General features: G+C 35.4%; 1 protein-coding gene across 4 annotated transcripts in view; it reads right to left on the bottom strand.

Annotated features, from left to right (window-relative positions):
- The window catches only part of ed (echinoid), a 927271-nt gene that overhangs the window by 341404 nt on the left and 568201 nt on the right, over positions 1 to 17666 (bottom strand). For all 4 annotated transcript variants that reach the window (XM_069848005.1, XM_069848002.1, XM_069848004.1 and 1 more), the window contains exon 3: positions 13058 to 13254. In XM_069848005.1, the coding sequence (XP_069704106.1) occupies positions 13058 to 13254 (197 nt within the window). The remainder of the gene's footprint in view (positions 1 to 13057; positions 13255 to 17666) is intronic.

Genomic DNA, 17666 nt, shown 5'->3' with positions numbered 1-17666 from the left:
CATGTTCATGACGTCCGAGCAGATGAGCAAAAGGGGATGCTGTCCAACCTGAATACATCGGTCAAGATTCCCACCATATGATCAGCATCAACGCGTGACCCATGACATTCAGCACGGGTCCTGTGTGAAATTAAAGCCCGTCACCATGACGCAGTCGTTCTTGACGCGAAGTTTTCGAATCCCTGGACTGAAATGACCTCTGTTTTCTCCATAGAACCATATAACATATAAAACTATCGCTTGGATGTACATTTTCATATTTATTTCTTCTTACGGTGCCCTATTTTTACTTCATACAAATGAATGTATGCTTTATTTTCGCCTCGCAGTTCCTCACGAGATATGCGACAGGAAATCTATAACTGCATAGCAATTCTCTTGAAAAATCGGCTGGAAGAAACAAAAGACGAAGTTAGTTCTGCATTCTATATTTTTAAAATACCGGTACTCAGAGAGTAAGAAGAGAATAATCGAATAACGCAGTATCGGAAAGATCAGTTGTAGAATTATAAAGGAGCATCAAGTATAGAATACTTCAGGAATTCTTGAAAATTTGTCAAAAAGTGCCAGGAAAAAAGTACGTTATGTGGTATGGTTCAAGGAGTCTAACTCTTTTCCTGGTAGCTGGATATTTAAATGTCACTAGTATCCCAGAAGACATTTTAAATAAAATCAAATCAAAATCAAAGTGTACGAATTCCGATTTCTTTTTTTGCATGGACATTATTTTTAGTTCAATTTTTTTTTTACATGCTTTAATATGAATGAGAACTTCACGTTTCACAATCATACGATCAATTATCGTTTAGCTAATAAGGTAGAACGAAATCGTACACCAAGACGCGAAAACACGCGTATGCCAGGCAATTGCAGGTATGATGATTATCTTGCACTGACTATACTAGAACTGCCGTTGCACTTTCCGGTAAGTGGCAGGCTCATACAGCTACTCGCGAAGATTTTATAGAGTAAAGACAACTGAAGTGTGGAGAAGGTAGACTATTAACGCAATCATGAAAATGTTTGAACAGAAGATTATGTTTACATGAAAAGGATAATTAATTAAACTCACGTTCTATAAAACCAACAATGAATAATTAAAGTACTGATAAGGTAAAACCAATGACTTTATTTTAATATTTAAATATCAAATAAACTTTCCCACATTTATTTATTAATTTTATTGGGTTATTTTACGACGCTGTATCAACATCTAGGTTATTTAGCGTCTGAATGAAATGAAGGTGATAATGCCGGTGAAATGAGTCCGGGGTCCAGCACCGAAAGTTACCCAGCATTTGCTCGTATTGGGTTGAGGGAAAGCCCCGGACAAAACCTCAACCAGGTAACTTTCCCCGACCGGGATTCGAACCCGGGCCACCTGGTTTCGCGGCCAGACGCGCTGACCGTTACTCCACAGGTGTAGGCTCCTACATTTAGCAGTGCTGTATTATTACTGAAAATGGATACGTTTGGATAAAGTTGCCAGTTTCTTTATTATTTTTTTTAATATAAAAATATTTAGCAAAATCAGAAATGAAACGCCTTAATGAAGCAGGAGAGGAATAGTAATAACACAAAGAACCGAAGTACTCTAAGGAAGCTTGTATTATAACATATTTATTTTTTGTAAATGGTACAGAATAAGCTGAAGGTCGAATCTGACAGCTCTTCACAAAAAGTGTCAAGTGACTGAAGTATATGGCTAGAGAGGAAGTAGAAGTAACAATAACATAGGTACACGTAGGAGGAAGAGGAGCGAGAGGGAAATGAAGGAAAACAAATGATGAAGAGGTAAAGAATAATACGACAAAGAGAAGAGGGAAAGACAGTAAAGGCTGGTTCACAATGAACCGGGAACGAAAACGACAACGAGAACGGAAATATTGTTAAAATAAATGTATTTAAATGTGAGCATTCACAATTAACTTTCACGTTCCCGTTCCCAGGCTCCGGAAAACGTCTCGTTAATTGTGAATGCTCGCTCACATTTAAATACGGTACATTTATTCTAACAATATTTCCGTTCTCTTTCTCGTTGTCGTTTCCGTTCCCAGTTTATTGTGGACCAGCCTTAAAAAGGAAAGAAAGGATCAAAAGGAAGACGAGAACGAGAGTCACTGTAAAGATCAGGGAAAGAAGAAAGAAGAAGAGTAGAAATATTATGAGATAAATAAACCAGGATGAGAAAGATATAGAGAAGACAACAAAAGAAGAAATAAAGAGAAAGACGAGAGAAAGGAAAACGAAAAAGTAAAAGAAATATAAATTTTACAAGAGAAACAGAAAAGGAAGAGAGCAGGAAAACCAGGGTAAGGAGAAGACAAGAAAGATGAAGAGAAAAGATAATGAGACAACGAGAATAAGACCGAGGAAGTATATGAAAAGCAAAGAGAAAATGTAACAAGAAGAGAGGGAAGGTGTCGAAAAACTGAGAGATCTAGGTTCTATTCTAGTTCAATTTGAATCTACAATTGTACAAAATTGAGTCGCATTGGAAATTACATTCAAGAAATTATCATAACTTTTTTTTTATTATTATTATCACACTCACTGCACCGCATCTCAAGAGTAAGGCTTAGACGCCAAATCTAAATATTTCCATTTGCATTGTAGAATGTTCACCATAGTGATCTCACGAGAAACGTGATAATGTAGTAGTAGGCCTATTCTCATGAGTTCTGTACCTGTGATTGTTAAGTATGGAAAAGTGGTGAAATGATGGCAGGGGTACCTTCCTCTTGAATTCTGTAGCGGTGATTGTTAAGTATGGAAAAATGACGGAATGATGGTAGAGATACTTTTCTTTTGAATTCTGTGCCCATAATTGTTAAGTATGGAAAAATGTTGAAATTACGGTAAAGGTATTTTCCTCTTGAATTCCGTACCAGTGATTGTTCAGTATGGAAAAATGATGGAATGATGATAGAGATACTTTTCTTTTGAATTCTGTATACTCACAATTGTTAAGTATGGGAAAATGTTGAAATGATGGTAAAGGTATTTTCCTCTTGAATTCCGTACCAGTGATTGTTAAGTATGGAAAAATGATGCAATGATAGTAGAGGTACTTTTCTTTTGAATTCTGTACCCATAATTGTTTTTTTAGTAGATTATTTTACGACGCTTTATCAACAGCTTAGGTTATTTAGCGTCTGAATGAGATGAAGGTGATAATGCCGGTGAAATGAATCCGGGGTCAGCACCGGAAGTTACCCAGCATTTGCTCATATTGGGTTGAGGGAAAACCCCGGAAAAAACCTCAACCAGGTAACTTGCTCCAACCGGGAATCGAACCCGAGCCACCTGGTTTCGCGGCCAGACGCGCTGACCGTTACTCCACAGGTGTGGACCCCATAATTGTTAAGTATGGAAAAATGTTAAAACGATAGTAAAGGTATTTTCCTCTTGAATTCCACACCAGTGATTGTTAAGTACGGAAAAATGATGGAATGATTTTAGAGATACTTTTCTTTTGAATTCTGTATAATCATAATTGTTAGTCTAAGGGGACACTCGACTATATTTTGGAACTTTTTTCCTATTTGACCAATCTTTTTCAAATTTGGAGAAAAAGTTTAATATACACATGGAAAGTAACATGCAAAATCTCAGCTCATTAGATCCAATACTTTTCAAAATAAAAAATATTTCAATTCTTAATCAATCATTAATTGAAATATCACTTTTAATTATCATTTTTTATTTTTTGGCTTTGTGCATTTGACTGTGACTTCTCAATGAATAGGGGAAGAATTCTCCGTATTGATTTAGTTCTGTCACGTAAATTAGTGTAGAAATTTAATTTTTCATTTCTATGACACTTTTTCTCCAATTTTTAAGTTTAGTGTCCCCTTAAGTATGGAAAAATGTTGAAATAATGGTGAAGGTATTTTCCTCCTGATTTCCATACCAGTAATTGTTAATTATGCAAAAATGATGGAATGATGGTAGAGATACTTTTCTTTTGAATTCTGTACCCATAATTGTTAAGTATGGGAAAATGTTGAAATGATGGTAAAGGTATTTTCCTCTTGAATTCCGCACCAGTGACTGTTAAGTACAGAAAAATGATGGAATGATGGTAAAGATGCTTTTCTTTTGAATTCTGTACCCGTAATTGTTAAGTATGGACAAATGTTGAAATGATGGTAAAGGTATTTTGCTCTTAAATTCCGCACCAGTGACTGTTAAGTACAGAAAAATGATGGAATGATGGTAAAGATGCTTTTCTTTTTAATTCTGTACCCGTAATTGTTAAGTATGGACAAATGTTGAAATGATGGTAAAGGTATTTTGCTCTTAAATTCCGCACCAGTGACTGTTAAGTACAGAAAAATGATGGAATGATGGTAAAGATACTTTTCTTTTGAATTCTGTACCCATAATTGTTAAGTATGGAAAAATGTTGAAATGATGGTAAAGGTATTTTGCTCTTAAATTCCGCACCAGTGACTGTTAAGTACAGAAAAATGATGGAATGATGGTAAAGATACTTTTCTTTTGAATTCTGTACCCGTAATTTTTAAGTATGGACAAATGTTGAAATGATGGTAAAGGTATTTTGCTCTTAAATTCCGCACCAGTGACTGTTAAGTACAGAAAAATGATGGAATGATGGTAAAGATACTTTTCTTTTGAATTCTGTACCCGTAATTGTTAAGTATGGACAAATGTTGAAATGATGGTAAAGGTATTTTGCTCTTAAATTCCGCACCAGTGACTGTTAAGTACAGAAAAATGATGGAATGATGGTAAAGATACTTTTCTTTTGAATCCTGTACCCGTAATTGTTAAGTATGGACAAATGTTGAAATGATGGTAAAGGTATTTTGCTCTTAAATTCCGCACCAGTGACTGTTAAGTACAGAAAAATGATGGAATGATGGTAAAGATGCTTTTCTTTTGAATTCTGTACCCGTAATTTTTAAGTATGGACAAATGTTGAAATGATGGTAAAGGTATTTTCCTCTTGAATTCCGCACCAGTGACTGTTAAGTACAGAAAAATGATGGAATGATGGTAAAGATACTTTTCTTTTGAATTCTGTACCCGTAATTGTTAAGTATGGACAAATGTTGAAATGATGGTAAAGGTATTTTCCTCTTGAATTCCGCACCAGTGACTGTTAAGTACAGAAAAATGTTGGAATGATGGTAAAGATACTTTTCTTTTGAATTCTGTACCCGTAATTGTTAAGTATGGACAAATGTTGAAATGATGGTAAAGGTATTTTGCTCTTAAATTCCGCACCAGTAACTATTAAGTATAGAAAAATGGTAGAAATACTTTCCTTTTGAATTCTGTAGCAGTAGTCAAATTACAGGTAACTGTTAAATATGGAAAAATGATTGAATGATGGTAGGGGTAGGTACTTTCCTCTTGAATTCTGTAGCGGTGGTGAAGTTATGGTGCCTGTTAAGTATGGAAAAATGATAGAATGATAGTAAAGATACTTCCCTCTTGAATTCTGCACCGATAATTAAGTATGAAAAAAATGGTGGCATGATGGCAGGCGTACTTTTCTTTTGAATTGTGCACCGGTGATTGTTAAGTACGAAAAGAATTATGGAATAATGAGAGAGTAAAACAGGAATTCCAAGAGATAATATGCTCTAACACAGTTTCTGTTCACCACAAACTAAACTTGCACTGACGGGATATAAATACACGTCTTCGGTGTTGAGAGCCGATAGTCTTTGGGGAGAAGGTGAGCTTTACGCGGTAAAACCGCTAAAGGATTAAATATGCAAGTGCAAAATACGAAACTGCATTGTGCGTCATGTTTGCCAGGATGCAAATGAGGTTTGAATCATTGCCAAGAATACAAGATGAGCAGTTGCAAGGTGCGTTATATAAGCATCGTCACGTGCACGACATGTTGCTCTCTTCATTGTTTCTGAGCTGCAATGAAGTCGTTTTATACACAGCTAAACAAAGTTATCTCGGTGCTGGTTGTTACACATGTCCTCACTGTCTACCACGTCACCCCTCTGTAAAGGAGTATATTTACTTCAACTTCATAAAAAAATATCGTTTCTTGTACCTATATAGAGCTAACACATCCTCGTATATACTCAATGGTAATGTAATGATCGAAGCATAGGTTCGGAGAAAGATCAATATCTCGAGAGCATCTCCAACACAATTTCCCAAAAAGTTTCCTTTGAATCTTCGGTCTCCTACGCAAATTGACTAACTGTGCGCATGTGTATTCATAAAGTCTGAGGCTAATATCGAATAGGCATAAATAGGTTACGAATGTGCTGAAATTATAGGCCAACATAACGATTATACAGGGTGGAAGTGAAATAATTCTGCAGATTGAAAGGCATGACGGTATACTTAAATGAATAGAAATCCTATATTACGTTTTGTGATTAAATGCACAATTAATTAGAAAACTGAGTTGGAAGTTTCAGCAGTCTGACAACATCGCCGTTATTTCCTTTTCTTCTCTCAGGTCAGTAAGTGGTATTAAGTCTATTAAGGCTTGATTATTAACAACAACAACAACAACAATAATAATAATAATAATAATAATAATAATAATAATAATAATAATAATTCGTTGTATGTATGTATGTATGTATGTATAGGTCTCGCAAGCAGGGAATACCGACGGGAGGAATGCGAATGAAACAATTCGATAAGGGAGAGCGGGCGACAGGAAAGGTCACGAGATATCTTGAATGATATTCAAGAGTACAGTCGGAAGAGAAATGACATCGATAGAATCAGTCTTGCGTTGTGATAGTTACATTACGACTTCAGTTTGTTCCATTGCATGTGAATACGTGTCTTGTATCGCACGGTATTATTATTTCATTCGTAAACATACGTTGCGCGTTTAATTAACTTTGAATTTTTCTCTTGCTACGTTCTTTATTTTCACAGCGATGTCCTCATCTGTTCATCTTCTTGGAAGAGACAGTACTTCCGTCTGCCCGTACCTCTCGCCCCTCGGCGTGTCTACGTACACACGTCAAAACAGACAGCAACGCCACCATTGCTTTTCGGTAATCGTTCCTTGCGCGAGCTATATGTATGTATGTATGTATGTATGTATGTATGTATGTATGTATGTATGTAGTACCGGCTGCTTTCTGAGTTGTACTTTACAAGGAAAGTAAAATATACTGGGTGTTCAGTTCAAAGTGTGTCATGGCTCGCTGTATGCCGTCATGTGGCTAGCCGATGAGCCTAGAGAATTCAATCTTCCTATACTTCCGCAGAGGTGTATAACCTATGAGGCAGAGAAGTTGCCTAGCAAGTACGGCGTTCATTCTGAAGAGTACGTACCGATACGTACGGTAACGCCGGTAGTGGCAGGAATGTGAACTGTTTGGAAATACGTACTGTTGGGATATGGGGAGAGGTTTAAGACGATTACTTACGTATTTGTTGACATTAACTTCGACGGTCAACATGGACACGGAGCATTTGATTTGTGTTGTGGAATGTTACCGTACGCAACCGATGATAACAAATACCCTGCGTACGACTTGCCGGCGCAAAACACAGTTCGAAAGAGGTTATGGTAGCACACAGACCGTACAGACCGCCATCTGTTGCTACGACGTTCAAGTTATACCGTACACGTTCTCAAGTTCAGATTGAAGAACGCCTTAAATAATAGGCAACTTCTCTAACATATAAACTGAAACTCGCTTCAAATCGGTGACCCAACAACAGTGACGTCATGACACACTTTGAAATGAACACCCAGTATATAAGTTATGAGGGAAAAGTCACAATAAACTGTACGTACGCGTAAAAGGCCTGCAATCTGCCGCATCAACAATGGGCGCGCCACCAGCCTTATCTCAAATTAGGGTTATAACCCAGGGTGTACATCACGGTACGCGGCCACTACATAACTCAAACTTAATTGCTGATTTGTATCGATGTCAACTCCCTAATGGCGACGCCACTGTTTTGCTCTGCTGTTGTGACGGAAGGAATACAATATAATCACTTTTCTCTCACCAGGTAAAGATATTGGTATCTAGTCGTCCTTTTATGTCCTCGACATTTCAGAATTATTATTTTATGTAGTGTGCAGTACATGTTTAGAAACAGTGTAATGAAGTTTGCTTCTATTATGCGTTAAGTTAAAGTATTTTGGATATATACTATCTTCTACTTCAACTAAACATTGGAGAAGCACCCTATGTTACATAACGGATTCAAACCAGCAGCTTCGTTCGGAAGGGAACATTTGTCCATACGCAGTTAAAAGTTGAGTATACACTTTACGAAAACCAGTCTAAAATATGAAAATCATAATGAAAACCAGTCTAAAATATGAAAATCATATTTTATCATTTGAAAGGAGCTTGTACTTCAACTGCCAGTTTGCACCTTTCAAGCATTTCAGTCAATTTATATAAATTCACCGTAATTTTTTTAGATTCATTGTTTCCTATCCCTAGCGACCGAGTGACGTGTTAATTAATTTAAATATAAGAACGTCAAGTCAGGTACGCATCAGTTTATAATAAATGATCCTAACAGGAACTCCGATAATGCAGGTGTCTGTATTATTGAACTCTATCAGGACGAGAATTTTTTCCGCCTCTTCACAGAATTGCAACAAACTATACATAATACAGTTTCATGCTTCATTTATCATTTTGAATTAATAAGTTATTTCTGTCATCTATTAACGTACGAGGTTACCCCAGGAATTATGTCAACGCGGAATAAAATCTGAGCACCCCCCTGATTTAGAGGAAGGTTTGGCAGGCTTCCAAAGCTCCGCCTGGTGGTCAGTTCTGGTACTAAATTTCTAGATTTGGCTCTTATTGGTATGAATGTCCCCACAGTCCCGGGGAAATTATTTGCGACATCAATAGTTACGAACGTTTGCTGGATAATGGCGTCTGTGGTGGAAGTTACATCAGGAATATTAAGACACTTTTTCCATTGCGGATCTTTCGTTTCCCAAGCCTCTCTACCCCTCGCTGCAGTATTCTTTCTTGCAATATTTCCATATGATCTAAAATGTTTGCTTTAAAATTTAAAGATCATACGCCATATTTTATTAAATGCCGGATTTACACAACTGTGTGCTTCCATTAGAGTAAATCAGTAACGGCGCGATACTAACACATCTATGAATGACATTTAGTAGTAGTAAGTTGTTAGTAGTAGTAGTGGTGGTTAGAACACTTGGTACGTAGAACCAAAAACCCGGGTTCGATCCCCGGCGGCGAAGCGAATTTTTCTCCTCTAATAACCATTCAAACTTAATGTTTTAATTAACCGTGCATTTAATCACAAAACGTAATATAGATTTTCTATTCATTTACGTGTACCCTATCGTACCTTTCAATCTGCTGGACTATTTCACTTCCACCCTGCATATAAGAAACGTTTAACTTCTGAGAAAATCACAATTTTATTTTAGTACAGTTCTTGAAGTAACAGCTACAGCAATGACAATTAACGTCATAAACATGAACATAATAAATCATTTTATTTCTTCGATTTTCCCCTATGAAAGGAAATGTGGCATCAGAAATATGAGATACATTTTAGTTGTAAGTTGAGAACCGCAAACTTAATGTTTCTCAACCTCATCATTCTTATCACAGTTATTGCAAGCAGTAAGCACTCACTAGGCTATTTACATTGCCAACTTTTATTGCTCTTTCATGACCTTCAATTCTAACAAATGACGCATATAAATCTCTAGAAGGTCGATTTTATGTGCAGAGGGAGGAGAAGAAGAAATTTATATTGACTGTAAATAGCTATGTATGCAGTTTCTGCATTTCCAAAGTAATAATATGCCTGCATAGCAGCTAGTAGTGGAAACTTCATTTTGCCAGTCTATATTGCAATCAGAAAGAAAGTCGTTGAATATCATCTTCAGTAAATCGCCATAATGTGTTACTGACTTCGAATAAAGACTCTTTAGATTTTTATTAAAATTATATTCCATGTGCATCACTTCGAAATAAATTTACTGGTATAGAGTGTTCGGAGTTTAGAAAATACCATTGGATATATAAGCAACTTCCTAGTGGACATCCCCCTTTGTAATTTAATTAAAATAAGTTATTTACATACTTTCTAACGTAGGCGTATCTGAAATAGCGTATCTAAATACTGTAACTAGCATCACTTCAAATAAAAAACGTTTTATATTGCTTGTAATGAGACATACATAAGTTTATTTGTATTTCCAATAGGAGAAATAAATGAAATAGATTTATTTCTGTTATTTTATACGGGGTGTATTTTTCGTCCCTATTTTTCTGAATGTAGACAACACTGTATTTTATTGGAAGACACTGGAATTCAGGTGACCTTCGTATAGGGAAATTTGCCTAGTCCTCCAGGCTCCGCTTTTGTATCTGTCATTGCCAATAAAAGTTACAATCCTATTTCGGTTTTTCTTCCCCTACAAATTTCTTTGAGGCCCCGGGAAAAGACAAATGGCTAAGACGACTTGGTGTTCACATAGGTATTCCAAATCAGTCTCAAGGACCTTTCAAAATATACATATTAAGGCATGCCTCCATCATATTTTTTCCCTCCTGAACCTAGAATGCTTGTTACGTATATGTCATTTCTGAATAAACCTCATCAGACTTCCTACGTAATTCTATTGTTTTCTTTCATCTAGCCTTTAAGTTGGGAACTCTGTAAGCACGTCTTGAGTCATATCCTGAGATATCATTTTACAACTGATGAAACTTCGTCATTTGTTGTATTTCCGTTTCCACCGACGAAAGCAACGTTTCTATCTTACACTTTGCGGGGTCATCTCTTGTTCCAAATAACAAAAATGTAAATGTTCAGCGGCGGTTACTGACCTGGAATTAAGCAGCCGCGTTTCTACTGTAATGAGTCATAAATTTCATAGCACCATGAAACAATTTACGATACGAGCACTACAAAACATTTCAAATAACTTTGATTTTAAAAGTATGAAGCATTTATTTTAAGATAAATATACTTTTATTAGACAGGTGAACTGTTTGCTTCCAGGTATTTTCCGACAGTTTTATCTTCTGTGTCTTTAAGCGTTCCTATGAGAAATTACACGCCTTTATTTATTCACGAAGTAGGCATTCTCACATTAGTATCATTAATTCACAGCCATAGGTAGTTTCAACTGTAACACGTATTAAACAAATACACACAATAAAATTTATAACTACAAATAAATCTAGGAACAAAGCATGTTGACAACCTGCCTCTCTTCACTCCTGTTGAGTATAATCCCAGCTGTAATTTCGTGCGATTCGTTTGGATATGAATAAAATAAACAGAAGTCATTTCAGTATCAATGTCATCATAAAACCACTCAGCGCCTAATAGGTCTACATCATATGCATAGTAGGCCTATCGTTGTTGTCAGCGCAGCAGCTCTGCAAATTTTCTTGGAATTAGAAGGTGGTGGTTTTCTCGTTAAATCAGAAAAAAATTAATTATAAAATTTATATTGATGTAGGTATTTTGCGATTTGTTTAATTATTACATCGGGAAGGAAGAGAATCTCTTTTTACACTGATAATGTAGATATCAATTTAGCGATTTTTGCACTGTACAGTCCTTCTGAAATAAGTTGTTTTAAGTTTGCTCCAATCACTTCAGTAGAAGTACAAAGATCTTTTTCCACCGTGAAAAACGTTCTCTCTATCAGGAGGCTCACTATGACACTTGACAACTTAAAAAAGCATCTTGTTGTGACATGTAACCAAGGAAAGTGAGTACCGTATGGGATAGTTTATAAAGTATTTGTCTATCTCTGCCGCCTGGAAAATTATCTTATGACGAGTTTCCAAACTAACTTACTATTATGACAAGTGTTGTATTGCATGTTTCCATATATTCACATTTTTTATGTTGTAGTGATATTTAACTTATTTTATCTTTGTTTTCATAGTTATCGATAATGGTATATCTATAATGTGATAACTTGAGCTATATATAATAATAATTTTCCTTACTGTGTGTACCTAAACATATTGTATTCATTGTATGCTTTGTACTGCACTATTTTATTACTACTACTACTATTATTATTATTATTATTATTATTATTATTATTATTATTATTATTATTACTACTACTACTACTCATATTATTATATATTATTATTATTATTATTATTATTATTATTATTATTATCAATAATTGTCTTATTTTTTATTCTTTGTATGTCTCATTTATTTTGACCTGCTGTTCATATTTTATTATGCTTTTTCCTTTCTTTCTGTATGTTATATATTATGTCTGATTTCTACTTAGGCCTACTTGTTGTTTACATTATATTATTATTATCTTATTCAGTTTTGTGTGTAAAATTGTAGTGTACTTTATACATTTGTAGTGTTTTTTGTAACTCAGTTTTACTCCTGGTTGAGTGTTAGAGAAGGCCGTATGGCCTTAACTCTGCCAGGTTGAATAAATTATTATTATTATTATTATTATTATTATTTGTCTATTTTCATGAATAATAAATGCCTATTCCACTGCCTATTTTTACTATTTTAGTGCCTATATGCCTGTCTATTTTAACCAAAATAAATGCCTAAACATCCGGGCTATACTAATGAGATACAGTATTTTTAACAGCTGTTGTAAATTGTCAGGTAACGCATGGAAAATTGAATTTCATTAGCTACTATCATAAAAAAAATTGCCGGATATCTGACATCTCAGATGCACTGTTTTTTCAGAACGTGTCATGGAGGATCTGTACCTTAAAAAAAAAAATTATCCTCTCTGTGTTACCTATCATTCGTCAAAGTTTGTCGGTTAGGTTCTGTTACACTCTGTATAAACACAAAATAAAGGATATGGGAAATGAAATGCACATAAGATAAGCAGAAAAGAAAATTTAATGGAGGGGAAAGAAAAGAAATTGATGAAAAAGAAATGGAAAAGAAACTGGGGGAAAGTAAGGAGAAAGAAAGAGATAAAAGAAAAAGAAATAAGGAAGAAAAGTAAAGAGAACAGAAAAGCTAGACACAAAAGAGAAAAATTAAGTACGTTAGTGGGAGAGTACACAAGCGTCCTGGTTATGTTTGTACTCACAGTTGACGTTGAGAGTGACACGGGCGTCGAGCTTGCTGCCCTCGGGCATGGCGCGGTTCCACACGACGCAGCGATACGCGGCGCCATCGTCGCTGCGTGCCGGCGTCAGCGTGAGTACTGCCCTCGTGATGGAGTCCCTGGAGTTGCCGGGTTGCATTTCTGCCTCCAGCGGGTACGTGTTTCCCTCCTTGTACCACCTGCAAGCAAGAACCACGCACTTGTTAACACGTATCGATCTCCATCCCCCAATTCAGTTCATCCGTTACAGAATAGATTACCTCATGACTTCCTAAACAATTGTGCCCTTGTAACTCTGCAAAATATTTTATAGTTACATCGTTCAATAACTCGCGGAAATACTTGATAATTAACCGCAATTTAGCTAAGTATTTTATGTATCTACAAGTTAGTAAAATATTAGTCTAATATAATTAGCAAAGAACAAATATTTTACGTTTCCGTAACTTAAAAAAATATTTCAGACTGTTACATTTGTTAGCTAAACTTCTTAGACAATTAAGCCCGGTTTCTTCAACCTTTGTTAAATTATAACAGTATGTTATTCCATTTTAACTGTAAACTTAACAGGTGAAGCATTTCTAGTACTAGTTAGTACTAACAGGCTGTTAAAATCCATGTTAATTTAACTGCTCAATTTCATGTAGTTAAATCATTTAACTCTCTGTTAGCATAGAAATATTCAATACGGCTGGTGTGTTATATGCTGAACTTCTATATTTTGATTATTCAGAAAATGATATCCATGAATACATAAACAGAGAGGATGATTTCTGTGATTTGACAGAACAGAAGTTCATACAAAGGTATAGGCTATTTTCTGCCAAGCCTCACTTTTCGCTTTCAACGCAGATCCGTTTGTTTGTTTATTCTCAATAATTCGTTTATACTGCGAAATTATTTCCACAGAAGGCTTCTCTCGAAGGAAGAGAAATTAGTCCCAAGATTTCTTTTTGTCCCAGTGTTTTCCATTTCCCAACAGCAATACCAATACACCGCTCCATGCTACTGTGATACAGACGATGGAAAGAAGCATAAGTCAAACCTGAGAGAATAGAAAGACTTCTATCCTCTCTGAATCAAACAACGGAAATAAGCGAGAATCGCAACTATCAGAGTTCAGAAAACAGAATTGAGCCTATACTTGGTTATAGGTTATGGTTAAATTCTAGAATCTCTGGTCCTAACAGAGTGTTAATAAACAGAATGTTAAAATCTGAAATGTAAAGTTGAAGAAACGCAATATTTTTAACAGCAACTTATAGTTTTAACTTACAATTAATTAACGCTCTGTTAGGTGCATTTTAACAAAGGTTGAAGAAATCGGGCCTTAGGTGTTTTAGTAATAGTAATTCATATATAGTATAAGAGAGTAGAATTAAATTTTGTCCGTGAGTGGGTAATTTCAACGAGCGCATAAAATCAGTTCACTCTCGTGTGTTATATAATATTTTATCCATTACTGGTATCTAAATGTAATTTTAAATTGTACGTCTTTTCCTTGTAATGTGTTGTTTGTGAAGAAGTTATAAATGAGTGAATGTACAGTAGTGGCAAAAAAGCCAGACCGACCCTTGTAGCTGATTTCACAGCCTTGTTCACTCCAGAGCACGACAGACTGGTAACTTAGACTTTCATGGTTCGAATCCTGCCTGGGAAGGAAACTTTATTTTGTTCCTTATTCAAATTTATTCCCAATACTTTTCGATTGCTGGTAAAATTCATATTCTGGGAATAATAAGTTAATTAAGTAGTAAAATATCGCTGCAATCGACATATCCACATACGAAAAAAGAGCACGAATCCACAATTACCGCCATCTATTCAAGCTATGCAGGCCTACACAATTAGGATTTTCGTTTGATGAAGAACTGAAAATGTCGTGAGAAACGAGAAAATCTCCCTAACAACGACTTTATCCGCTTCGATACGGAATTTGAACCCATGTCTCCTAGCAGTACGACTAACAGTGTGTCACGAAGGCACTGTGGTAAGTACTCTTATATTAAGCGATCTTAATACAATAAAACTTTACCTGACTTCTATTTCTTGGGCCACCCTCCCGTTGTAATTTAATAGTCTTTCAGATTAGGTAATAGTTCCAGCCCCCCTACCCTACGTTTACAATGCACAGTCCCTCTTTTACCTCCTTGTCAAATCATGTCACTGTAGCCTACACACACCCTCTCACAACTTTGTTGTGCGTCAAATAACCCCTATATAGAATTAATTATTAAGCCCGTGTATTTAATAAGCGAAATCCATGCATAATTAAGAACTTCCATAGTAATGGATATTACAACACCCAGGCGGGTAAAGCAATCAATAGACCGGAGAGAGCGGAAGAAAAGAAACAATGTTAATAATTCAAACGGACGTTAAGGATGAAAACGAACGGCAAAGGGTCTTTTCTATCTCGGAGCTTGATTGTTCTTTTATTTATACAGCGAGTATTCTAGCGTTGAAGCCATTTGACTATACAAACTGAACTTCCTTCGTCGACTAAGATTTTAAAACACTATTAAGCTTCTGACAGTAAAGGAATCAGTAATTTTAACAGCTATTCTATCATCTATTGAGGTTTTAAATTCATATCAAGCTGTAGTCTCGACTTCAAAAACCATCTTCACATTTCTCCTCTTTGTCTCTGAGAATTTGTTAAATGGTTTGGAAAGGGAATGAAATTACAGGGGCTTACTCAGTTAAACAAAATGGGAATAAGGAACGATATTATTATTATTATTATTATTATTATTATTATTATTATGATATAATTTACATATGATGTATAATTACGAAGGAGAATCAAAAAGTAATTTTAATAATTGTTTTATTAATGGAATATGTATAATAAGACTACAGATATTTCATCATTTTTCAACATAGTCTCCACTATGTTCAATGCAAGTGTTCCTGTTATACTATATTGAAAAGTGATAAAGTGTTTGTAGTTTTATTGTATATATTCGATTAATAAAACAATTATTAAGGTTACTTTTTGACTCTCCGTCGTATATAATAATAATTTCACCTTCAATAATAAATTGTAGACTATACTTTTATCGGTTTTATTTTCATTTGCAAAATTAACTCTCTGAGTAATTGATTCAGTAGTGACAGTTTGCTCTTATCTGTTACGAATTCTTTCTTTTGGTGTCAAATCACTTTGAAATATCTTGTAGACGCACATAGCCTATCACTGTTTTATAAACGTTCATATTTGAAACATACATTCTAAAGCAAAACTAAAAGCATTTGTGTGAGGTTACAAAAAACTTGTTTAGAAATGTGTATTACAATAAGCGATAGTTCATGGTAGTCTATTTCGCCTCGGACCGACAGGGGGCCTTGGGGGAATTTGCCGAAGCTGAAATGGTATATGATTCTATCGGCTGTAGGGATCGGTCGATAAGGGAGTCATGTGGTTAGGTCGGTGCGCGTAAGGGATCTGTGGCATGCAACTCATTCTATATCGAGGGTTAGCGCAATAGATCTCAATAGGTCGCAGTGCTGGGCCGTCCGTGCCCATCTCAGTTCCATTCCAATTCCATGGTAGTCTATAATATTATTTTAAATAATTGAAGCGTCGGCTGAAACAACGTTGTAAGTTACAAAATTTTCATTCGGCGTGTTTCCGTGTAATAATGTTGTTTGTCATGTTACCTTGCTATACTCTTTGGCTTGCAACTGTCCATCAATGCAGTACTTGAAATTTGTCCACTCAAAAGTTTGCTACCCTATAAGAACAACGTTGTACGTGTACACATTTTTACAGCTCCTGTAAATTTTACCAAATGTAACTTATAACGTTGTTCCAGCCGACGCTTCAATTATTTAAAGATGCCTTCCTTTCAAGAACGTTTGTGCGAGATCGTGCATATTTGCTTGTTTTCCGCACAGAACCAATACGCGGTAAGTGTGAAATACCACATTCAGTATTCCCAACGTAACACACATAACAATTTCCCTCTTCTTACCGCTTAAGCGCGACATTCATTTTACTGCTTTAGGCTTTTAACATATTATTTTAGAGAAGTTTAACATAGTAATAATTATAAATTGGAAACTTACCACTGCAATTTCACCTAAATTGCAATGTTAATTATTATTTTTAAATATTTGCAAAAATTAAGTAAAGTCTACTACTCCACGAAACTTATTGCATTCCTGATACAAGTAACATTAAGGAAGCCGTGAAAAAATCAACGAGATTCCAGATGCCGACGTTATTACTGCAATATGTTATATTAATAATATTGTTAAAATATTAAAATGAAAAATAAATCATTACATAACCTTACCGTTTGTTTTAAGTTCGCGGAAAAAAAAGACAGACGTATATCATGGCCTGCTGGAGTATAGTAAATACAGAAAACTTTTTACAGCAACAATGTTGGAGAAAGATATTTTGGTGTTCCGAAGTTGGCGTCATTAAACAGAAACCAACATGGAGATTTCATTGCAACTAATTAGAAATTCGTCTTTCAGGTATGTAATAAACGATATTCGCACAAAATAATGTACGATACACGAGCGGTATGTTTGTTTTCATGTTCTCGGAAATTAAAAAAGCTCAACTACGTTTCGCTTT

This window comes from Periplaneta americana, chromosome 15 (assembly GCF_040183065.1).
Source record: "Periplaneta americana isolate PAMFEO1 chromosome 15, P.americana_PAMFEO1_priV1, whole genome shotgun sequence".
In the NCBI taxonomy this organism is placed as follows: domain Eukaryota; kingdom Metazoa; phylum Arthropoda; class Insecta; order Blattodea; family Blattidae; genus Periplaneta; species Periplaneta americana.
Note: the sequence above shows the minus strand (reverse complement) of the source record. Positions and strands in the feature narration are given on the sequence as shown.